General features: G+C 52.4%; 1 protein-coding gene across 1 annotated transcript in view; it reads left to right on the top strand.

The window, feature by feature from the left end:
• LOC133343943 (liprin-alpha-4-like) overlaps nucleotides 1-20,010 on the top strand; it is a 43,279-nt gene extending 23,269 nt beyond the window's left edge. Inside the window, exons 19-32 of the mRNA XM_061553976.1 lie at nucleotides 337-476; nucleotides 1,499-1,592; nucleotides 2,246-2,327; nucleotides 3,361-3,561; nucleotides 4,181-4,243; nucleotides 5,193-5,219; nucleotides 5,795-5,970; nucleotides 6,397-6,494; nucleotides 7,439-7,614; nucleotides 9,214-9,282; nucleotides 10,090-10,255; nucleotides 11,477-11,544; nucleotides 12,817-12,885; nucleotides 14,567-20,010. Of these exons, the coding sequence (XP_061409960.1) occupies nucleotides 337-476; nucleotides 1,499-1,592; nucleotides 2,246-2,327; nucleotides 3,361-3,561; nucleotides 4,181-4,243; nucleotides 5,193-5,219; nucleotides 5,795-5,970; nucleotides 6,397-6,494; nucleotides 7,439-7,614; nucleotides 9,214-9,282; nucleotides 10,090-10,255; nucleotides 11,477-11,535 (1,351 nt within the window). The 3' untranslated portion in view covers nucleotides 11,536-11,544; nucleotides 12,817-12,885; nucleotides 14,567-20,010. The remainder of the gene's footprint in view (nucleotides 1-336; nucleotides 477-1,498; nucleotides 1,593-2,245; nucleotides 2,328-3,360; nucleotides 3,562-4,180; nucleotides 4,244-5,192; nucleotides 5,220-5,794; nucleotides 5,971-6,396; nucleotides 6,495-7,438; nucleotides 7,615-9,213; nucleotides 9,283-10,089; nucleotides 10,256-11,476; nucleotides 11,545-12,816; nucleotides 12,886-14,566) is intronic.
• Nucleotides 20,011-24,617: the final 4,607 nt, after the last annotated feature.

The raw sequence follows: 24,617 nt of genomic DNA, 5'->3' as shown, positions 1-24,617 counted from the left end.
CACTCCACCCCTGACCCCATCCCTGCCCCCCCCACCCCTGACCCCACCCCACCCCTGACCCCACCCCTGACCCCACCCCCGACTCCCACCCCACCCCCTACCCCACCGACCCCACCCCCGCCCCCCCACCCCTGACCCCACCCCTGACTCCCACCCCCTACCCCACCGACCCCACCGCCACCCCCCCCACCCCTGACCCCCCCGACCCCACCCCCGCCCCCCCCCACCCCCACCCCCGCCTCCCCACCCCACCCCTGACCCCCCCCGACCCCGCCCCCCCACTCCACCCTGACCCCTCCGACCCACCCCCACCCCCCCACCCCTCCCCCCCCGCAGCGCTTGCATGGAGGGGGGTGCGGGCGGCTCGGACACTCTGCGCAAGGCGCAGAAGAAGCGAGGCCTCAAGTTCGGGCTCCTGTTCCGCAGGAAGAGTCGCATCGGCCAAACGGGCAAGGAGGCCGGCCTCTCGTCGCAAGGTGGGAGCGGCGCGCGTCCTCGACGATCAATCATCGTCATCGTCAACAGCAGCGACAGCGGTCCTGTCTTCATTGTCATCGTCATCATCATCAGCAACAGCGTCTCTGTCTTCAGTGTCATCATCGTCAGTGTCATCATCAGCAGCAGTGCGTGACTGGTCATGTTGTCTCATCATCGTCAGCATCATCATTAGCATCATCATCGTCAGCATCATCATCATCAGCAACAGCGTCCGTCTTCAGTGTCATCATCGTCAGCGTCATCATCAGCAACAACGTCTCTGTCTTCAGCATCATCGGCATCATCAGTGTCTTTCCCATCGGCATAAGCAACAGCGTCTTGGGTCTTCAGCGTCATCAGCAGCACCATCAGTGACTCAATGGAGAGCACACAGAGCAGCAAACATTGTCGCCTCCTACTGGCAGACCCGTGCCCCAGGTCACTCTTGGCGCTGTTTGTTGCTGCCCGCCTGGTGTATTGGGCCCTTCGGCTTGTGCCCAGCAACTGCGTCATTGTTTTTTATAATTAATACAGGAGACCATCGATTTTATTACAGATCAACGATTTTCCGACCGCTTTGTTTTTAGGTGTTGTTATATGTCTTTTTTTCGTGTTTTACATTTGTTTACCCTTTGAAATTGGCATAAATAAACGTACGAATAGACGAAAATAAATAACCTACTTAAAAAAGTGACTGTATTTACAGTACCCTACTTAACACTCCAATCTCGAAGACTCTGCATGGGGTGATGTATCTACGTGCAGTATTTTCATTGTTGAAGTTGTACGTAGTGTATAATGTACCGTATATAATATTTAACATTGAAATCAAGCGAAGCAACTTTTTTAGTCATGCCACATGGTGCAGCATTTGGAGCGGTTTTGCTGGATCGGACCAGGACCTGCCCGATAATGTTGGCAGCAGCCGGATAATCGATGATCGACTGTGATAATAAAAATAACAACGATACGGGCGATCTTTCCTTCATGTCTTCATCTTCACCTTTCTGGACGCTACCAGGAAGTTCATCGGACTCCGAGGTCACGACCCCGGACGTCATGGGGCTGGGGCGGATGGGGGCGCAGGCGGAGAGAGACCGGAGGCTCCGCAAAAAGTGAGTGGCCGGCACCTCGCTCGCTCGCTCGCTCGTGCCCCTCTGCCGCTGAGCTGAGCGCGTCGAGCCAACGTCGGCACGCGGTCAGAACCGTTAGGGCCCAACGTTGGCCCAACGTCGGGCTAACGTTATCGGCACGCGGTCGGAACCGTTGGGGCCCAACGTTGGCCCAACTTTTTGCCCAACGTTCCTTGTCTGCCGGGAAGATGGTTAAAAACCCTTTTCTCAATCACTGCTGGATCGGGGGTTGCACGGCCTGGCGACGGTTCTTCGCGTATACTGGCACCACGCTGGCCAGTGTGGGGGTGTGAATGTTGGGAGCACAGACGCGGGAGCATAGAAAGTACAGCGCAACGACGGGATTCTGCTGCGGTGTGCCTCTGCTGCCGACAAGGCAGGTCCGCGCGGCAGCCCATAACATCCCGGGTGACGTGGGGCTCGCCCATCAAAGCGCTATCCAGGCTCAACCCCTGCTTGTCTTCTGAGATCTTTAGCCAGGTGGCAGCCGTGCACGGCTGTGATCCAGCGTCGAGTGGGAGCCGTGTGCCCTGGCTCTCCGGCAGAAGACAGTGCGGCAAAACTGTTGACGCCACCTGAGTGGGATAGAGTGTTTCCCCCTCGCGCGCGTGACGCTGTGGTCACTCTGCTTTCAGGCACGAGCTTCTGGAGGAGGCGCGCAGGCACGGCCTGCCCTTTGCCCTCTGGGATGGCCCAACCGTCGTGGCCTGGCTTGAGGTGGGTCACTAACGACACCGATGTTGAAAATAATTTCTGCCTCGAGTTTCCTGGCTGGCTGGGGTGCTTTCCACCCCCGACAATAATTTTATTGTGCGGGGGTGGGGGGGTGCCATTGAAGCCAGCTGGGTAAGTGGCTAAACGGGATCTTTCATGCAACAAATGAGACATTGAATTGAATTTAAACGGCGGACGGAGAAGTTTAGAAGACAACTAATAAGAACAAGAGAGAGCTCCACCGAAGACTGACTACGGTTCAAGTAAAATCGCTCTGACTTTTTTTGCTCCTATGAATGTCATTCTTTTCGCCGGAATATTCTTCAAATCCTAGCGGATATAACACACCACGTTAGTATCTGGCGATTTTATCACCTAAACAAGCAGATTACTGTTCGTGCTCTGAGTACAGATGAGCATGACAATGACGGCTTTCTCGTACTTTCCATTGCCGAGCAATTCCCTCCTGGTACGACGACCACTACGAATAACTACCACTCCTAAAAGTAATAACGCAATTATTTGCGAGGGTATCTCGGAGCGCTTTCCACGCGACGAGCGACTCGCGTCACAAGTCACGTCAAACAGCTGTGCCCTGCGCGGTGCCGCGTGACCCAGCACGTGACCTGTGGCCGGGGCGGCAGCCTGCGGCGATCGCTGCCGCGTGCAGTCGTCGACCACGGCGGGACATTTTTTTGCGGGTGATCTCTTCGAATTTGGCCCGTTCGAATCGCGGCCACCGACGCACGGGCGGTCCGCTCTCCTCGAATTACGTCGTGCGACGCGATCTCCTGATGGCCCACTGCGAAGCAGTCGACACCCCCCCCCCACCCCCTCGCAGGGACTTAACCGGGGCGGCCCGCCAGATTCGAACCTGCGAAACCTCGGCGACGAGCGGCGAGGGAAGTGGGGGGGATAGCACGGTACCCGCTGGGGCCGCCGCTCCGCCTCCGCTCGCTCCTTCGGTAGGCCGAACAGCCGGGCGCGACTCGCTGACGGGGCTCGCTGACGGGGCTTGCCGATCTGTGCCGCGCAGCTGTGGGTGGGCATGCCGGCGTGGTACGTGGCGGCGTGCCGCGCCAACGTCAAGAGCGGCGCCATCATGTCGGCGCTGTCGGACACGGAGATCCAGCGCGAGATCGGCATCTCGAACCCGCTGCACCGGCTCAAGCTGCGCCTCGCCATCCAGGAGATGGTGTCGCTCACCAGCCCCTCGGCGCCACCCACCTCGCGCACGGTGCCCTACGCGCGCACGCACACGCGCAACACACACGGACACACGTGGACACGCACGTACGCATGCGCACACGCACGCGCACACACGCACGTACACATGCATGCACGCACACGCACGGCGCCGTGGCACCGGCCGTGCGGCCAGGCAGCGTGACGCCCTTGCTAACGGCGCTTGCCGCACGCTGTCCACAAGTCTGAGCAGAGGACTCACTGTCTTTGTCTCTGTCGTGTGTGGTGCGTCGTGTGTCGTGTGGTGCGTCGTGTGGTGCGTTGTGTGTGATGCATCGTGTGTGGTGCGTTGTGTGTGATGCGTCGTGTGCCGTGTGATGCGTTGTGTGTGGTGTGTTGTGTGTCGTGTGGTGCGTTGTGTGTGATGCATCGTGTGTGGTGCATCGTGTGCGGTGCGTCGTGTGCCGTGTGGTGCGTCGTGTGGTGCGTTGTGTGTGATGCATCGTGTGCGGTGCGTCGTGTGCCGTGTGGTGCGTTGTGTGTGTCGTGTGCCGTGTGGTGCGTTGTGTGTGGTGCGTCGTGTGATGTGTGGTGCGTTGTGTGCGTCGTGTGCCGTGTGGTGCGTCGTGTGATGTGTCGTGTGCGGTGTGGTGGCCGTGCGACGCGAGCAGCCCACGGGCAACGTGTGGCTGACCCACGAGGAGATCGAGAACCTGGCGGCCGCACAGAAAACGGTACCGCTTTTGTCAACCTTTTTGGTTTATTTAATCGCACGCGGTTCTCCTCCCCTCCCCCCCCCCCCCCCAACGTGGCGAGTCATCGCGAGAGAGGGACATTCCTGTCAACCCACACGGTTTACCCCGTATTGTTGTGCAGGGAAATTGACTTTTCAGGCTCATACGGCGTACAGCCGTTTCAATACGGGCAAATGAAAAAAAAACGTGTCTATTTATTTGTGTTTCTCCCTTGTGATGGGACTTTGTAAGGATGAACGTTGAGATGTATAAGGGGCACGGGGTGACCAATAAGGTGTGAATTGGTGTGTAATAAGGCAGGGCACTGATAAGGGGTTGACAGGTTCGGATGGAGAACCCCATCCGGATTTTCCCGCAGAGCAGTGTCGGAGGACGGCCGCGCGGAAACGAACATCGCAAGAGCGACTTCTGAGACATCCCTATTCAAGTGACCTCTGACCCTCAGAGCAGAGGGCAGCACTTTTCCCACCCACCCTGCAAACACAGGGAGGACTGCCCGTCGCATGAACGCAAACCGACATTTTGAACTATCATGGAGCTGGAATTTCGGCAAATAGGTTGCAAAACTGATTTTGATGCGATTTTCTTTTGGAGCGGTCATTGGTGAGTGAGCTTGAGACCATCAGCTCACTACACTCGAGCTCCCAGTTGAATCTCACTCGGCTAGGACTTGCGACGATTATCATTTGGTGCGGTGTGGAGTCAACATCGCCACTCGGGGAGACAAAGGCGTCCCGGCGTGGTGCTGGCCACCCGCCACCTCGTGCGCCGTGCCGGCCTTTCGTAGGTGCTCGCTAACAGCACTTGCCCCAACAGTCTGTTACAGGCTGCACGGGGGATCTTTGTCTTTGTGTACGCGTGTGTGTGTCTTTGCATGCGATCGTGCTAATGGTAATTGTCTTGTCCAAATGTGGCATGCGCACGTAAGGAGGAGGAAGAGTTGGCCTGGGCCCAGGTGGGTGGTGCTTCACTCCATTAGCATCACAGCTCCATCATTGTCATAATCCGTATCATCATCTTCGTCAACATCGCCATCAGTGTCATCATCGGGATCGGAATAATCATTTTCGTCAAAGCTGAATGCTGTGTGCGTTTCGCACTGGTCCCCCCCCCCACCCCACACCTCCGTTGTGAACAGAAGATCAACATACACCACACAGGGTGCTTCAAAAAAAAGTTAACACTTATATGGGACTATCGTTTTTAATGGAAAACAGCGGATAACACACTGTAACATGATAACAAATGTAACGTTAATAGCTTAAAAAAGTCAAAGAATCTCCACTTGTTCGCCATCATTGTCAACGCGTGCCTGGAATCTTCTCCAGGATGGTCTGCCCCCACCGCACCTCCGATTATAAATCAGCACGGTTGCTTACGTACGGTGTGAACAAAAGCTCAACCTACATACATACAGACACGGTGACGAGCCCGTGCCACTTGGTTTCTGTGTGTCTTCCTCGTCCACTCCCCCCTTCCCCGCCACCACCACTCCCTCCTCCCTTCTCCTCGCTCCCCTGTCCGCGTAAGACCCTGGGCTACGGAGACATGAACCACGAGTGGATCGGTAACGAGTGGCTGCCCAGCCTGGGCCTCCCGCAGTACCGCAGCTACTTCATGGAGTGCCTGGTGGACGCACGCATGCTCGACCACCTCACCAAGAAGGACCTGCGGGTCAACTTGAAGATGGTCGACAGCTTCCACAGGTCACGCTTGCCCCGTTCGGCCTTCTTGGATGTGGGACTACGCCTTCTCCAGAGCAATGATAATAATGATGCAGTGTGCAGTGGGCCACCTCGGTTAACGGCGTTGGTTGGTTCCACGAAAACGATCGCTAATTAGAAATTATCGTTGATCGAATATAATAAATACATGTTAACAGCTTATGTTGTGCCAAGACGATCGGAAGTTGATCTTTTTCACCATAAAAACACATTTTGTAATATTTAAACACGCAATTTTTTTTTTTATAAATACACGTTATACAAACACATTAAAGCATTAATATTAATAGAAACATGGATAAATAATGAATAAATAGAGCATACAATATAAATGTTTGCCTTAAGTCAAAAGTATTCAAAAGAGCTGACAACAGTAACAATCGCACTCTGCGTCCGTTGCCCGCGCAGGATGAGTTTACAGTTCGGGATCATGTGTCTCAAGCGACTCAACTACGACCGCAAAGAACTGGAGAGGAGGAGAGATGAAAGCCAGCACGAGCTGAAAGGTGAGCACGGGAGTGGAGCGCACGTTGCGAGCGCACGTGTGTGTGTGTGTTCGCGGTTGGCACAGTAGGGGGTACAGCAGCTGGTGGTGCATCTACCGGTCATCACGGTCAGCTAACCCATGGCACCTGCTGGGTCTGTCCCGAGACCTCCTCCTGTCGTCAGTGAGCCTTCGACACTTCACGTGGCAACCTCAACGTGCACCTAGCCTGGCACAGGCGCCGCGGTCACGTCGCCGTCACTTAGTGGCGAATGGCGGGTGTTGGTATTGGTGTGTGTTTATCAACGGGGTGCGGTGGTGCAGCGGTTAGCGCCTCTGCGCTACGAACCCGGCGACCCGAGTATCGATTCGCGCTCATTGGCCAACATCGGTGACGATTATTTGAATCGGTCCTGGGCCTCACCAAGCTCGTCTCGGCCTCAAATGAGTATCTGGTGCGATGTGTAAACATCACCACTGCCGATGACGCTGGTGACGCCGGTGCTGCTGATGATACTGATATTGCCGATGACGTTGACGTTGCTGATGACACCGATGATCATGCCTATGATGCTGATAACACTGATGATGCTGATGATGCTGATAACACTGATGACGCTGATCATGCCGATGATGCTGATGACGCTGATGATGCTGATGATGCCGATCATGCCGATGACGCCGATGACACTGATGATGCCGATGATGCCGATAACACTGATGATGCTGATGATGCTGATGATGCCGATGAATCTGATAACACTGATGATGCCGATGACGCCAATGACGCTGATGACGCTGATGATGCCGAGGACGCTGATAACACTGATAACGCTGATGACGCTGATCATGCCGATGACGCTGATGATGCCGATACCGCCGATGACGATGCCGATGACGATGCCGATGACTCCGGTGTTGCCGGTGCCGGCCGGCGCTCTCCGCGTCACCGCGGCGGCGGCGCAGACGTGCTGGTGTGGAGCAACGAGCGCGTGACGGCGTGGGTGGCCTCCGTGGGCCTGCGGGAGTTCGCCACGGGGCTGCAGGAGAGCGGCGTCCACGGCGCCGTCATCGCCCTCGACGAGATGTTCGACCACGCGAGCCTCGCGCTCGCGCTGCAGATACCCACGCAGAACACGCAGGCACGGCGCGGGCGTGGGGGCGGGGGGGGTCGGCACGCACGCACACAAAGATCTCCCTCCCCGTATAGCCTTTAGCAGGCTAAATTTCGATTTAAAGCTTTCGTGACTGCAGGGATTCATCTTCTTGGTTCTTTTGGTAAAGTCACGTAAAAGGAAAATAATAAAATAATAAAAATAAAAAAATAGTAAAATAATTGTGTTTTATTTTTATTACTTTATTATTTTCCTTCTACGTGACTTTACCGAAAGAACCAAGCAGACTTTAGCAGGCTGTTGAGCGTACGTGGAACTTCTTTGGCACCGTACGTAGCAAACCGCGCTAATCGGAGGTGCGGGGGCGAAGGGCAACAAACTAAACTAAAAAAATCGCCATTGGAACCTCCTTTGCCAGTAGCAAAATATGATAATTGTTTTTTTACCCTTTTATTTGGCAACAAAACGGACACCTTTTTTACGAGGAGTCATGTTTGCATTGACCACAATACCTGCGGTCGGAATGCAAACAAAAAACACAACTCTGATAATGTATGCACTGTTCTTGAATCTGATTGGTCCACACCCGAGACAGCTTTTCTTAGAGCCTAATCTCACATGGTGTTGGACCAGATGACGCCAAAAGGCGCACAACTCAAAGACAATGCACCATCAGAGTATGAGAGCTCGGGGTAAGCATTTACACCATTGGATTTCAAGGACAGTGCATACATTATCAGAGTTGTGTTTTTTGTTTGCATTCCGACCGCAGGTATTGTAGTCAATGCAAACACGACTCCTCGTAAAAAAAAGGTGTCAGTTTTGTTGCCAGATAAAAGGGTAAACAACCAATTATATATATTACAAAAAATTAGTTCTAAAGAAATGAGGTTTCACTCTAGATGATGATTTAAAAGTGCATAGCTCCGGTGAATTCCGAACATCGGAAGGAAGAGCGTTCCAGACGGCCACAGAAGCGCATCAAACGCACAATTGGAAACACGTGTATAAGCACACACATATGCAGGTCTCGCCCGCTTGCTCCCCCCCCCACCCCCCGCCTTGGCAGGACCCTTCTGCAAAACAGCCTTAGAGACTCAGTGAGCCTTTCCTATAATAATAATAACGATAGAGCTTTTACACTATGAGACCTCCTTTACCAGTGGCAAAATATAGTAATAGGTTTTTACCCTTTCAACTGGTACAAAAACTGACACCTTTATACAAGGCATCATGTTTGCAATAACCACAACACAAGCAGTCAAAATGCAAACAAAAAGATTATGCCTTTTGGCGTCATCTGGTCCAACACCAATGGAGACTACGCTCTAAGAAAAGCTGTCTCGGGTGTGGACCAATCAACTTCAAGGACAGTGCATATCATTACCATCATCAGAGTTGTTTCTTTTTGTTTGCATTTTGACTGCTTGTGTTGTGGTTATTGCAAACATGATGCCTTGTATAAAGGTGTCAGTTTTTGTACCAGTTGAAAGGGTAAAAACCTATTACTATAACGACAGAGCTGAGTGGCTAAAATAAAAAATCCACGATTTCAACTCGGCGGCCTGCTGAGCACGGTCGGCGAGCGCCAGCGACTGAGTTGGACTTCTCCCTCGTGCGTCGCAGGCCAGACAAGTCCTGGAGAGGGAGTTCAACAACCTCCTCGCGCTGGGAACGGAGAGGAGATTGGACGAGGTGAGTTCCGCGGACGGGAGACCTCCACCTACCGGCCGTGGCATCACGCAGCGCGACGGGAATCTTCCGGGAGGAGGGCCGTCCGTAGCTGTGCCCTCTTCTCCAGATGCTGATTGAAGCCCCGTGCCTGCAGAGAGCTTATGCAGATTTCTTCGTCCGATCGATTGAACAGTCTAACCGGCAATCGGCAGAGCAATCGATTACTCATATAATCGTCACGGTGGCTCTGGTTGCAACCCGTCCGTTAGGGCGTTGTCCAAGACGTCACGATGGCATTTTGGGTGAGGTCACGTGACGGTCTGGCACAATTTAAGCCGTGAAACCCTCCACCACCCGACATAGCCAAATTGCCACGCATACAGGCAGCTTAACTTGCTGTGGCTTTTTCGGGGGGCATAAATTGAGCCAGACCATTGCATAGCCTAAACAAATAAAAACTAAAAAAATCTGATTCACGACATCGGCTGGAAAAACCGACCCGTCAACACATCGTTCCCGCTACACGAATTTCCATCCAGCATCTCTCGTCCTCCGACTGAGTGGAAATCTCGTGTCTGGCTCAAATTGGCCCGCGACCGTTTCGAACGACAGAATTGACGCGTCTCGCCTGTGAAGGATGGAACTTATTGAATTCGCAGCCCCATCGCAGTGTGGGAAGGGACGGTGCTTGAGCGTGCCGGCGCTGACATTTGTTGGCACGGGACACGTCCACCCGACTTCATCTCAGCCGGTATCATCGTCGTCGTCGTATCGTCGTCGTATCGTCGTCGTCGTCGCGAACGCGGGGGTGGTGCTGTTGCGTTGCAGCACGCGCCGTCGTGGCGCAAGCGCTTCCGGCCGAAGGACGCTCACGCGCTCTCGCTGCTCGCCGGCTCCTCGGAGACGCTGCCTCCCGGATTCCGCGTCGCCTCCTCCGTGGGGCCTCCGCCCCCGCCGCTCCCCGCCGGCAAGCCCCTGCCCCCCGCGCCCGACGGTAAGGCTCGTGCGGACGCACGCACACATGCGCGCATAACACGCCAGAAGTCGCAAACGGGTTTTGATTCCTTACCCGTACCCGTACCCGACCACACCAGGGTCACAACCGGGTACCCGTACCCGTACCCTACCCGATACCCGGCTACCCGTACCCGGCCGGGTATCGGGGAGGGTACGGGTATCGGGTACCCGATTGCGACCTCTGGGATGAAGCCATGTTGCAGGCGTGGTTGGGTTGATTCTAGGAACTTGAATTGTGAGAAGAGACAAGACGTTGGGAAATGAGTGACAAACAGTTACTCACCAGTGACTCACGGCCTACCCGTACCCTACCCGTACCCGGGCACCTGATTGCGACCTCTGGGATGAAGCCATGTTGCAGGCGTGGTTGGGTTGATTCTAGGAACTTGAATTGTGAGAAGAGACAAGACGTTGGGAAATGAGTGACAAACGGTGACTCACCAGTGACTCACGGCCTACCCGTACCCGGCCGCACCAGGGTTGCAAACGGTACCCGGGCGGGTACGGGTAGCCGGGTATCGTGTAGGGTATGGGTATCGGGTACCCGGTTGCGACCTCTGTAACACGCACGGGCACACGCACGTACACGCGGGCACACGCACACACGCGCATAACACACACGGGCACACGCATGGGCACAATAACAACAACAACAATCAACATACATCGTTTGCTGCCGAGCGGCCGTGACGTCACTACACGGTGCTTGCGTCAGGCTGGGTGCACTTCGAGGCGATCGCGACTGAAGTTCTCCCCTGCCGGCAGGAGGTCACGGGACTGACCTGGCCGATAAACGTCTGGCGGCTGACCGACATCGGCTCACGCGAGCCTGACTGCCGATGAGACATTGGATGTCAAAACCGGTCTAGGGTTGTGCTTGTGTTGAACCGTGGCAGTTGTGCACTCCCAGAAGACCGTGTTGCTGATGGGATGTGTAAAAATACTGGGTCCACTGCTGGATTAGTTACTCTGATTTTAAGAGAGGGGGCGGGGGGGGGGGCTGTGCGGTGGACGCTGGCACACTCGGACATCACCAACTCGTCCTTGCTTCCCGATGTCACCCGGTTGCCTTGATCTGTCTTGCGCGTCCGTCCACTCGTCCTGCTTGACAGCGTGCTCGTCCCAACGGTGCGGAGAGGCGGCCTCCTCGTAAAACGACGTTCCGTTTTCGTCCACGGGCGGATTTTTTTTCTTCCAGGCAGCTCTTCGGGTCCTCAGAGGATGGACCCCTCGGCCGTCCGCACATATTCCTGCTGAAGTTGCCCGGTACGTGCTCTCACTTCCGCTTGCTTCTTTCTAATTCATTCATTAGCAGCGCGCACCGTTTTCGTTCAACACTCTCAAGACAGAGAGAGAGAACGATTCGGAGGCGTGGGAAACTACGGACGAAGGCAGCCAGAGCCGGCACCAGTCATTGCCCAAGCTCTGCGGTCCTACATTAGGGTATTTGGGCGACTCCATTGGCGATCGCTTGCACGTGTGGGAGGGAGACCCGGTGCACAGGGAGAGAAAAGCCACCGAGTGAGGGAGGGAGGGGGGGGGTAGTTCTCTCTGTGGCCCATTCACGTGGAATCCAGTTCGAAGTTCACGCCCCTGCTGCAGAAGTCGCAACCGGGTACCCGATACCCGTACCCTACCCGATACCCGGCTACCCGTACCCGGCCGGGTACGGGTACGGGTAGCCGTTTGCGACCCTGGTGCGGCCGGGTACGGGTACGGGTAGGCCGTGAGTCACTGGTGAGTAACCGTTTGTCACTCATTTCGGGTAGGGTACGGGTATGGGTAGGGAACGGGTACCCATTTGCGCCCCTGGTGCGGCCGGGTACGGGTAAGGAATCAAAACCCGTTTGCGACCTCTGCCCTGCTGGCTGGCTTGCCCTACCCTGGCAAGCCGGGAGATGGCGACCTTGGCGCGTGTGTCCGCGTGCGCGTGCGTGGTGCTGGACACACACACACTCGTGTGTCGTGCCCACCTTGATTGATAGGCGCTCGCTCAGTCTGGATTTGAAGCTTCCGTGACTGCAGGAATCCATACTCTTTGGTTCTTTCGGTAAAGTCACGTGGGTAGAAAATAAAATGGTTTATTTAATTTTACCGGAAGAACCAAAGAGTATAGGTGCTCACTCAAAGCACTTGCCCCGACAGTCTGTTCAGGCTATAGGGGGGGATCTTGGTCTTTTGTGTGTGCATATGTGAGTGCGTGTGTCTGTGTGTTGTGAGGAGCGGTGGTGTATAGCGGTTAGCGTGCTGCGCTACGAACCTGGCGACCCGGGTTCGATTCCCGCTCACGGCAAACACCGGTGACGATTATCTGAACCGGTCCTGGGCCTCCCCTAGATCGACTCAGCCTCAAATGATGAGTACCCGGTGCGGTGTGTAGTAAACATCGCTACTGGGGAGACAAAGGCGGCCAGGCGTGGTTGCTGGCCCACCCACCCCCATCGTGTGCCGTGCCGCCCTCCATAGGTGCTCGCTAACAGCACTGTTGAAGGCTACACGGGGGATCTGTGTCTGCGTGCGTGCTGATTCACTTCGCAGGTGAGCGGCTCTCGGACGCGCGGCGCGACCAAGGATCCAGGCAGGGGAGCGGCGTGCCGACGAATCAGCGTAACGTCAATCAACCGCCGACATTTAAACACACAGACCACACGTTTGAAACGGGACAACAACAACAACAACAAAACACACGGTCGAATTAATCGGCACCGTCGTTTTATTTACTTTCGGTTGCGGTGGGGAAGAGCAGGACATGAAGAGGGTGGCGGTGGGAGCGACGAGAAAACAAAAGAAGAGATGGTGGAGGAATGAAAGGGGGGCAGCGGGGAGATGGGGGGGACAGGGAGAGACTCTGTGGTGGCCAGGAAGGTGGGAGGGGAGAGAATGAGAACAAGGGTGAAGGAACAAGAGGGAGAGAAGTCGCGAAGGTGGCGGGGGGGGGGGGGACGTGAAATCGACGAGAAGATGAGGACGGTGGGGGGTTGGGGGTGGGGGGCGGTGTAGCCAGAGATGTGGACAGCATCGATGGAGGATATGGGATGGGGGGAGGAGGCCAGGAGGAGGCTCTTGAGCCGTAGACGTGGAGCCCGGCACCTGCTGAGATATCCTGGGTTCCAATCCAGGTCTCAGCCACTGCCTGCCGTTAATCCGGGTTCGCAAGTGCGGCAGCTTGACTTGGCCTCAGCACGCTCGCTCGCTCGCCGGTGAATGTAAAAAAGAAAATGTTGAATCCGCATCGCTTAATTTGGGCAAATACTCTGAGAATTTTCCTTTTTTTAGTTTTGGTCCGGCCACGCGATGAACACCCCTGAGAGCGAGGCGCGTGGGACAAGTGGATGAGAGGTCACTTGATCGACGGACCTCGGAAGTAGGTCCGCCGATATCGCCTTCCGCGGGCCGCTCTGTGACACGCGGAGCGATGGGCCCTCTCTGCTCTGCGGAGGGTTGCGAATGTATTCTTCGTCGCGTGGCGCCGATGGCACAACCAGGATAACATTCGGGAAACGAGACCAAAATTAACAATCTGAAATTTACGTAGAGGCGGTGGTACATGATGACTAGCAGCAGACGCAGGTGACGAAAACGAAGGCACCCTGCTTCGATAACGATTCAGAGCGGTCGGTATTCACGCCGCTCTTATAGCACAAGGCTCTCGCGAAGGCGCCGTGATTCGCGGGCAGAGTTTCACGGCAAGAGAGCGACGCTGCCGTGTGTGTGTGTGCGTGTGTTCGTGTGCGTAGTCTCAAACGAGTCATACTCTTATATACTATGAGACCTCCTTTACCAGTGGCAAAATATATTAGTAGGTTTTTACCCTTTAAACTGGTACAAAAACTGACACCTTTATACAAGGCATCTTGTTTGCAATAACCACAACACAAGCAGTCAAAAAAAGAAAAAACTCTGATAATGGTAATGATATGCACTGTCCTTGAAGTTGATTGGTCCACACTCGAGACAGCTTTCCTTAGATGTCTCGGGTGTGGACCAATCACCTTCAAGGACAGTGCATATCATTACCATTATCAGAGTTGTTTCTTTTTGTTTGCATTTTGACTGCTTGTGTTGTGGTTATTGCAAACATGATGCCTTGTATAAAGGTGTCAGTTTTGTACCAGTTGAAAGGGTAAAAACCTACAACGAGTCATACTCTCTTCGGAACGACGCCGCGTGGATCTTTGAACGGCCGCTATGAGTGCAGCATGTGGCGCGTGTTTTTTTAATGTAACTTTTTAAAATTATTATTAGTATGATTTTTTTTAATTGTTTTTAACGGTTCATACGCCCGCAGCAATAACCAGGGTGGCCTGTCGCATACAAGCCGCGAGCCTCCGCAAACGAGCGGCGAACGACGCGGCCGCCGCTGTGCCCACGCCGTAGGGTTTCGTAAGATCGGGGAAGACGCAGAGGGAAACGGACGGCGGAGGAGATGCCGGGAAGGCAGAAGGGGCCAGGGAGGAGGAGATGAGAGTAGAAAGTTGAAGAGGAACGTCCAGCAGCTGGAGTTGGACGTTGAGAGAAAGGAGGGAGGACACGGAGATGGTGGACGAGGATGCTGAGGAGGCCCGTGGAGCAAGCCGGTGGAGGACACACGGAAAGTTACATTTCGATTTAAAGCTTTCATGACTGCAGGGATTCATCTTCTTGGTTCTTTCGGTAAAGTCACGTAGACGCTGTCTCCCCGACAGACCTGGTCTTCACCTGAGGACGGCTGCTTGCGTTGTGGCCGAAACGTCGCGAGAATTATTTTATTATGTTTTATTTTTATTATTTTATTACTTCCCTTCTACGTGACTTTACCGAAAGAACCAAGAAGACACGGAAGGTTGTTTTGCGGGAGCTGCGGACACAGTCGGTCAAAAAGCAATCCGGAGCGGGAAGTTTGGGTCTCATCCTAAGGAAAGGGAGGGGGAGCGGGTTTCTCCTACAGGCAAACGCGTCGAGGTTCAAATCGTCATCATCCGCCGTTACGATTCGGAGTCGGCGCCATTCTCGCAGCGCAGGGCTAATCACGCCGCGTCTCACGGACGGGTATAGCCTGCGGTTGTTTGGCATTCGGGGGGCGATGTCGCGACGACGACGATGTCGCGGTGTGGCTCCTGCCCCCCCCCCACCTCCCCCCATCCCCGTTGTGAAAGTACCAAGGGGGGTGTCGTTTTACAGATTTCGGCAAAAACGGTGGAACCGTGACGCCGGCAACACGTGGCCCACTCACGGGATCCGTAACGTCCCGCTGTCAAGCAGGCGGCGCTTTCTTGTTTTGCTGTTCACGATCCGCGCACCGCAAGTACTAACCGGGGCGGCCGCCGGGTTCGCACCGCGAGCCTCCGTGACAACAAAGCGGCGCTCGGCCGCATCACCCCCCTCCTCCCCCCCCTCCGAAAGCAATCACATTTCACCGCTCAAATGATGCGTGGGAGATGACGCGCAACATGAGATCCGCACGATGTGTTGATGCCAATTCGAGTGAACAAAGCTACAAAGGAGACGGGAAGGGAAAAGAAAAACCGAGAAAGGACCCACGTGACGTAACTCGATACGAGACGAGGGGGAATCCGTACGAGTGAGGGGCACAAATGATTCGACGGGACAGCGTGCAGATGCAAGAGACGAATGAGAAGGTGCAAACAGGGAAGCGTGGAAACCAGATCTGAACAATATAAACGTATACAAGTTATTTACGCAAGATGACACGGACAACACAAATGGAGACGGCTGACGGGAACGAGAGACAAAGCCCACGAGCCCAACAGCGCCAAACGAGATCGAACAAATGAGACAGTAGGAGCGAGACCGAACAAAGTACAGCACGTGAGACAACTAACATCGAGCCAGAACAATCAGAACAGACAATAGACAGACAATAGACAAGACAGACAATGAGACAATAGACAGACAGTAGACAATGGGACAATGAGACAATGAGACAATAGACAATGGGACAATGAGACAATAGACAAAGAGACAATAGACAGACAATAGACAAGAGACAGACAATGAGACAATAGACAATAGACAGACAATAGACAATGAGCCAGACGATACAGAACAAGCGGCCGCGAGTGCGACGCTACGAAACGGGATTCATTGATTTCTGGGATGGCCTCGCGATCTGGGACCATGCGACCCGGTCGATTCTCGTAGGTGGCGAGCGAACGAACCAGTGCGTGGTTGCCGTGCCTCACAGACAACCCCTGGAGCCGCGTGGAGCCGCGTGGAGCCGGGAGACTCCCCTACTGACCGTCACCCTAAACCATGAAACTAAAAAAGTTTGATTTCGATTTAAAGCTTTCGTGACTGCAGGGATTCATATTCTTGGTTCTTTCGGTAAAGTCACGTAGAAGGGAAATAATAAAATAATAAAAATATAAAACAATAAAAATTCTCACGACGTTTCGACTGCAACACAAGCAATCATTGATTGCAATCATTGATTGCATTTTTATTGTTTTATATTTGTATTATTTTATTATTTCCCTTCTACGTGACTTTACCGAAAGAACCAAGAATATAAAAAATGTTTGTTTTTGTTTACCGGGTTAAGGCCCCACTTGGCTACTCCTTTAACAGGGTGCTGCACAATTTTTTTTTTAACGCTTCTGAGAATTTGCTACAATAACACGCGAAAAATCTGCCTCCTCCGAGCTCTGGAGACCACCTGGAGAAGATTCCAGGCACGCGTTGACAAGGGGAGACTCGTTGACTTTTTGAAGCTATTAACGTTACATTTGTCATCATATGTTACAGCGTAGTATTATCCGTTAGTTTGCCATTAAACACGAGAGTCCCGTATAAGTGTTCGCATTTTTTGAAGCTCCCTGTATGATAGCGTAGTTTAGAAGCGACTTGGCCATCACGGATGACGAAGAAGCTTACCGACATCACGTGGCAAATTCATAGCAGTCGCCAAACACTCTAAACGCGTGACGTTGATTCTCAATGTAGATGAGATGGGGGGGGGGAACCAGTGGAGCCGGAGAAAAATCGACGCGACCACGGGTGAGAGGGAAACGGCACGCAAACTCCAAATATACAGCGGCAGGCGGCAGGGTAGGGTTCGAACCCACAACCTCCTGTACACCAAGCGAGGTTGTTAACATCTCCTATTTACCTGTCCTGCAGAGTGTGTGAGTGAGTGTGAGTGAGTGTGGATCCAGTGTGTTATTTACCTGTCCTGCAGAGTGAGTGTGAGTGAGTGTGGATCTAGCGTGTTATTTTCCTGTCCTGCAGAGAGTGTGAGTGTGTGAGTGTGGAGTTAGTGTGTTATTTACCTGTCCTACAGAGAGTGAGTGAGTGTGTGAGTGTGGAGTTAGTGTGTTATTTACCTGTCCTACAGAGAGTGAGTGAGTGTGTGAGTGTGGAGTTAGTGTGTTATTTACCTGTCCTACAGAGAGTGAGTGAGTGTGTGAGTGTGGAGTTAGTCTGTTATTTACCTGTCCTACAGAGAGTGAGTGAGTGTGTGAGTGTGGAGTTAGTGTGTTATTTACCTGTCCTACAGAGAGTGAGTGAGTGTGTGAGTGTGGAGTTAGTGTGTTATTTACCTGTCCTACAGAGAGTGAGTGAGTGTGTGAGTGTGGAGTTAGTGTGTTATTTACCTGTCCTACAGAGAGTGAGTGAGTGTGTGAGTGTGGAGTTAGTCTGTTATTTACCTGTCCTACAGAGAGTGAGTGAGTGTGTGAGTGTGGAGTTAGTGTGTTATTTACCTGTCCTACAGAGAGTGAGTGAGTGTGTGAGTGTGGAGTTAGTGTGTTATTTACCTGTCCTACAGAGAGTGAGTGAGTGTGTGAGTGTGGAGTTAGTGTGTTATTTACCTGTCCTACAGAGAGTGAGTGAGTGTGTGAGTGTGGAGTTAGTGTGTTATTTACCTGTCCTACAGAGAGTGAGTGAGTGTGAGAGTGTGGAGTTAGTGTGTTATTTACCTGTCCTACAGAGAGTGAGTGAGTGTGAGAGTGTGGAGTTAGTGTGTTATTTACCTGTCCTACAGAGTGAGTGAGTGTGAGAGTGTGGAGTTAGTGTGTTATTTACCTGTCCTGCAGAGTGAGTGTGAGTGAGTGTGGATCTAGCGTGTTATTTACCTGTCCTGCAGAGCGTGTGAGTGAGTGTGAGAGTGTGGATCCAGCGTGTTATTTGCCTGTCCTGCAGAGTGTGTGAGTGAGTGTGAGAGTGTGTGTATGAGTGAGTGTGTGAGTGTAGAGTTAGCATGTTATTTACCTGTCCTGCAGAGCGTGTGAGTGAGTGTGTGAGTGTGAAGTTAGCATGTTATTTGCCTGTCTTGCAGAGTGTGTGAGTGAGTGTGTGTATGAGTGAGTGTGTGAGTGTGAAGTTAGCATGTTATGTACCTGTCCTGCAGAGCGTGTGAGTGAGTGTGTGAGTGTGAAGTTAGCATGTTATTTGCCTGTCTTGCAGAGTGTGTGAGTGAGTGTGTGAGTGTGTGTATGAGTGAGTGTGTGAGTGTGAAGTTAGCATGTTATTTGCCTGTCTTGCAGAGTGTGTGAGTGAGTGTGTGAGTGTGTGTATGAGTGAGTGTGTGAGTGTGAAGTTAGCATGTTATTTGCCTGTCTTGCAGAGTGTGTGAGTGAGTGTGTGAGTGTGTGTATGAGTGAGTGTGTGAGTGTGAAGTTAGCATGTTATTTACCTGTCCTGCAGAGTGTGTGAGTGAGTGTGTGAGTGTGAAGTTAGCATGTTATTTGCCTGTCTTGCAGAGTGTGTGAGTGAGTGTGTGAGTGTGTGTATGAGTGAGTGTGTGAGTGTGAAGTTAGCATGTTATTTGCCTGTCTTGCAGAGTGTGTGAGTGAGTGTGTGAGTGTGTGTATGAGTGAGTGTGTGAGTGTGAAGTTAGCATGTTATTTGCCTGTCTTGCAGAGTGTGTGAGTGAGTGTGTGAGTGTGTGTATGAGTGAGTGTGTGAGTGTGAAGTTAGCATGTTATTTGCCTGTCTTGCAGAGTGTGTGAGTGAGTGTGTGAGTGTGTGTATGAGTGAGTGTGTGAGTGTGAAGTTAGCGTGTTATTTGCCTGTCCTGCAGAGTGTGTGAGTGAGTGTGAGAGTGAGTGTGTGTGGAGTTTGTACATTCTCTCACTGTTGTGTGTGGGGTTCCTCCGGATTCTCGGGTTTCTCTTCCATAGCTGTAAAAAATGAAAGACAAACATTGTAATTGGTATTTGGCAAATACCCCAAGGCTTACAAATGACCTGCACATTACTCATTTGGGCATCACACTGAGTAGCATCGTCCATCCCGCGCAGCGAAAACCTGGCAGGACCCTCCTGAAAAAACGAGTCTTGAAACTCAATAAGGATGATATTATTTCCGATAAACAAGAACCATTCCCTGGTGTCATGCAACTGCTGAGTTCATGGAAGGTAAATCCTCCATAAGTTGACAATTCCTCTATTAAATGTAAAATCCACATCCTCTGAAGTTATGTACCATACGTACAGTACTTTAAACACGTACGCACCATGAGATATATATATGTCATAGCATTCAAGGTAATTTATTTGCGTCTAACGCACTGCATAGACACGGAGCAAAACCCTTTCACGGGGTTGATGACAGTGATCCTGGTCTGCAGTGTCGGTGGCGTTCCCGCGTGCATGTGTTGTGTGTGTTGTGTATCATAGATGCTCTCTTCTTTCATCCGAGCAGAGCTCCGTGCGGAGTGTGCCACACGTTTGTCTTCAATGGAAGATGTACAAAAGATTAACGAGGAGAGAGGCCTGAACGTTTGCAACAAAACCTGAAAAATTCTCGGGGGGCGGGCGGGCGGGGCAGGCGGGGGGGGGGGGGGAGTAGAAAATTCGTTCGTTTCAGGAATTCGCCGTTGAGAAAACGCGAAATGAAGTCACAAATTGTAGTCGTGGCGATCGCTTCGGGGAATTGTGCTCATTCGCCGCTGAGACGCGGAGAAATTCATCTGGGCGCTTGAACGTTTTTACGCAGACGACGCCGATGACGGCGATGGGGCGGGGGGGCTGGGGGCCGTAGCTCCTCGTCGTCGTGAGCGCGCGCGAGCGATCAATCGACGCTTCGGGGGTGTCGCCTCGCGCGTGCCGCTCGCCACCATCGAGCGGTGGATGACGTTGCGGGCGGCGGGTTCGTGTCTTTGCTTTTTGTTTTGTTACTTCGGCGCCGCTCGCGTCCGAAGGGGGGCCGCGGCGCTCCGATGGACCCACGCGCTGCGGCGGTGGTGGTAGTGGCGGTGGTGGTGGGGGTGGTGGTGGCGGTTGTGGTGGTGGGGGTGGTGGTGGTGGCGGTGGTGGTAGTGGTGGCGGCGGTGGTGGTGGGGGTAGTGGTGGTGGTGGCGGTGGTGGTGGGGGCGGTGGTGGTGGTGGTGGGGGTAGTGGTGGTGGCGGCGGTGGCGGTGGTGGTGGTGGCGGTGGTGGCGGGGGTGGTGGTGGCGGTGGTGGTGGGGGTGGTGGTGGCAGTGGTGGTGGGGGTTTTGTGGCCTCAATGCCTAAACATTCGTGATTTGAAGCTGTTATTAACCAGGTGAAACCTTCACTGTTTATGGTTGTTCCATCATGTCTGCCGGGTACTAGTCTATTTTTCCGAGTTAATTTCCCCCCGCATCCCCAGCGTTTGGCATTGTTGCTGCATTGTCATTGTTGCTGCATTGGCATTGTTGCTTCATTGGCATTGTTGCTGCATTGGCATTGTTGCTGCATTGGCATTGTTGCTGCATTGACCTTGTTGCTGCATTGGCATTGTTGCTGCATTGGCATTGTTGCTGCATTGGCATTGTTGCTTCATTGGCATTGTTGCTGCATTGGAATTGTTGCTGCATTGCCATTGTTGTTGCATTGGACATTGTTGCTGCATTGGCATTGTTGCTGCATTGGCATTGCTGCTGCATTGGCATTGTTGCTGCATTGGCATTGTTGCTGCATTGGCATTGTTGTTGCATTGACATTGTTGCTGCATTGGCATTGTTGCTGCATTGGCATTGTTGCTGCATTGGCATTGTTGCTGCATTGGCACTCATGCACCGCCCGTACTCCTGGTGTTGTTGATACACTTGGGCTAAGCTTATCCACAAACCCTTACAAACAGTTTGCCTTTAGAGGCTGACTCCTTTGCCTCATGATGACCGCTTGTGTTGCGATCGAAACGTCGTGATTTGTTTTATTTCTAACTACGTGACTTTACCGAAAGAACCAGAGAGTATGCCTAAACATTGTTTTATCGGTTTATTTCCTCCCCCCCCACCTCCATTAATTTAATCTGTGCACAAATACTTGGCTGCGTTGTGGGCGGTCAATTAGCTCCGGGCGGATATGTTGATGGTCGTGCCGTCGAACGGCGATATTTAAACAATTCAACTGCCTCACCGCAATTATATCGTCGATAATTGTCCCTATAATTGTTTGTCTGCAACGTCGCTTTTCGCAACCCGACGTTAGTCCGATGCCCCCTTGGCATCTCGCATGAGGATGCTTGACGCATATTCTTAGGTTTTTTCGGTAAAGTCCCGTAGGTAAAAAATTAAAATTAATAAAAGTAAAATAAAAAATAAAATAAAAATCACGACGTTTTGGAGGCAACACAAGCCTCCGTCTTCAGCTGGAACCGTCACAGCACGATAGCTGTATCAAGTAAGAAAAACGTCGTGATTTTTATTTTATTATTATTTTACAAATTTTAAATTTTTACCTACGTGACTTTACCGAAAAAACCTAAGAATATGAATCCTTGCAGTCACGAAAGCTTCAAATCTAGGATGCTTGACGCAGTTTCGGGCAAAGCGTCGCGTATCGAATCGAGTCGAACCCCAGCGGCGAGCCGCGTCCTCCCGACTCACCACGCACCGGACACTCGTGACGCCTTTCGCCTGCGCCGGGTGGTGGAGGGTTTCACAGCGCAAACACGGCCCGTTCATTAGGCGGCCTGACCCCAAACAAACAAACAACAAACGTACGTTTTTACCAATCGCGTTTCGTTTCCATTCACTGTCCGTGTCTCACACCTGATGATGATTGCTTGTGTTGCAGTCGAAATGTCGTAATCATTTGTATTGTTTTTTATATTTATATTATTGTATTATTTCCCTTCTACGTGGCTTTACCGAAGGAACCAAGAATGTGAATCCCTGCAGTCACAAAAGCTTTAAATCGAAATTTTATAATGTTTTATTTAATTTATTTTTTTATTTCCCTTCTACGTGGCTTTACCGAAAGAACCAAGAATGTGAATCCCTGCAGTCACGAAAGCTTTAAATCAAATTTTATACGTTTTATTCTTATTATTTTATTATTTACCTTCTAAGTGACTTTACCGAAAGAACCAAGAATATGAATCCCTGCAGTCACCCACCCGCGCCTGCAACATGGCTTCATCCCAGAGGTCGCAATCAGGTACCCGATACCCGTACTCTACCCGTACCCGGCTGGGTACGGGTAGGGTACGGGTACGGCCGGGTACGGGTACCCGTTTGCGACCCTAGTGCGGCCGGGTACGGGTAAGGAATCAAAACCCGTTTGCGACCTCTGTGATGTGATTAGGCAAAGAGGAAGTCACGATACATCGCCTGGGTGTGACCGTGCGAGGCAAAACGAATGGCCTCTGTTTTCACAGTGGGTGGAGAGTTGGGAGGATATTCAGAGTGGTGGGGGGGGGGTAGTCGGTGGGGGGCACAAAGAAGTCACGTGGTTTACGGGAGGTGTGAGCTGATGTAGATAGGGGGATGACAGAGTCATATTACGTGTGTGGGATGCGTGCCTGAATGTCAATGTTGCCATTAGCAATCGAGTATCTTTTAGCAGAACAAGACTTGCAATTCATTACGACTTATTAACAGATTGCTTATTTAAATGCTATATTATAGTCGGAAGAAAATCAAACACTTTAAAAAATACGACGTTATTTCGCCACCGATATTTCTGCGTAAACCACTCGCTGCAGAGAACGCGAAAAAGATGCTCTCTTATCCCGCGATCGCCGTCGATATTTTACACAAAAACAACACGGTCAATTGAACGAGAACAACGCATCGTGAGCGCCGCGTTGTCGGTGGTACACGAAGCACAACACATTGCCCCGCTCTGAGACAAGGGATATTCATTATAACACATACATATATACACGTTTTCCTTTTAGGGCAGTGTTCGTGACAAATGTGTTGAGTGTTTTTTGTTGTTCGTTAAGCCCGGTCGCCCCAACATCTCGGCGGCGATCGGTTGCGCAATTCGGTTGCGTGCAACGGACGACTTTGCAACCGGTTGCGGGCCGTTGCGCAACCGGGGGCCGTGGTCTCCGCGCATGTTATTGGCGGGGGGAATATTTTCCCTCGGAGTTCGGGCGGCTACGGCTGATGCAAACGAAGCCCTCGTTACGTCGCGTGGGATGCGCAGCGGTGATGACCCGTCAGACCCTTAATTGTCGCTTTGTCGTCGCAGCCGTAGCGCCGCGGCTTGCTTACTTAATGGGTTAATTGCGCACATCTCGCTACTATGTAAACACGACATCTTGCAGCGATTCGCCGAATAGCGAACGCAAATTGAGTAAAGTCAGGTTGGGGGGAGGGGGAGAGGTGGGTATTAATTTAAAAAATTGGTTAACAGTCTGACCTTAGGCGTCGCTGTGTGCAACAAATAATATCTAGACATTAATTGGCCAATAGCATCTTAATATATAGAGGTCCGCAGAGCTTGGTGGAGGAAGGGGGGGGGGGTAGGCGGGGAGTTGATGTCGGCGCACCGCATGGCTGTTGCCTCTCCCGCTCGGCTGTTGTTCATCCTCCTGGGGCCTCCGCAGCAGCGCATGTACACGTTGACGTTATGATTACGAATCAATATCTTTAGCACGATGTTTCCAGGGGCGGAGGGAAACGTGATTCGGACGCATCTCCCTCCGCCGAAATGAGCAACGAGGCAGAGTTCGCTTGCTCCGCCGGCGTTCGCACCGAATTCTCGTGGATACTTTTTTCGTGAGCAGCCCATCGTTGTCAGCGGTCAAAAAGTCAGACCGGTGTCTCTCCGTTACAAATTCGTAATGAGGCAGCATTCATTGTCTAGCAGTGGCCCTGGAGCAGTGTGGGAAGTTCCCCAACTTTTCTAGGGGGCCGGTCAATCCGCACGACAAACCGCTGTTGTTGGGTTCCCGAAAAGTGGTTTCCAATTTTTCACCGACGCCGAAAAGATGAGAAGCCTTGAATTTGAGCCCGGACCAGGGATTTGAAGTCGTAACCTCGTGATTGTGAGTCAAGCACAATGTACTATACGTGTGTGTGTGTGTATGTGTGTGCGCGCGTGTAAATGTCGTTGAGTTTGTTTTTTTGGCTCGCTGATGAATTGCCTCTTCAGCCAAAGTACTTGAATCTTGTATTGTTTCTCCATCAGCCCGTGACG

The sequence above is a fragment of the Lethenteron reissneri genome, chromosome 2 (assembly GCF_015708825.2).
Source record: "Lethenteron reissneri isolate LAM-NWPU_2019-01 chromosome 2, ASM1570882v1, whole genome shotgun sequence".
Lineage (NCBI taxonomy): Eukaryota > Metazoa > Chordata > Hyperoartia > Petromyzontiformes > Petromyzontidae > Lethenteron > Lethenteron reissneri.
Note: the sequence above shows the minus strand (reverse complement) of the source record. Positions and strands in the feature narration are given on the sequence as shown.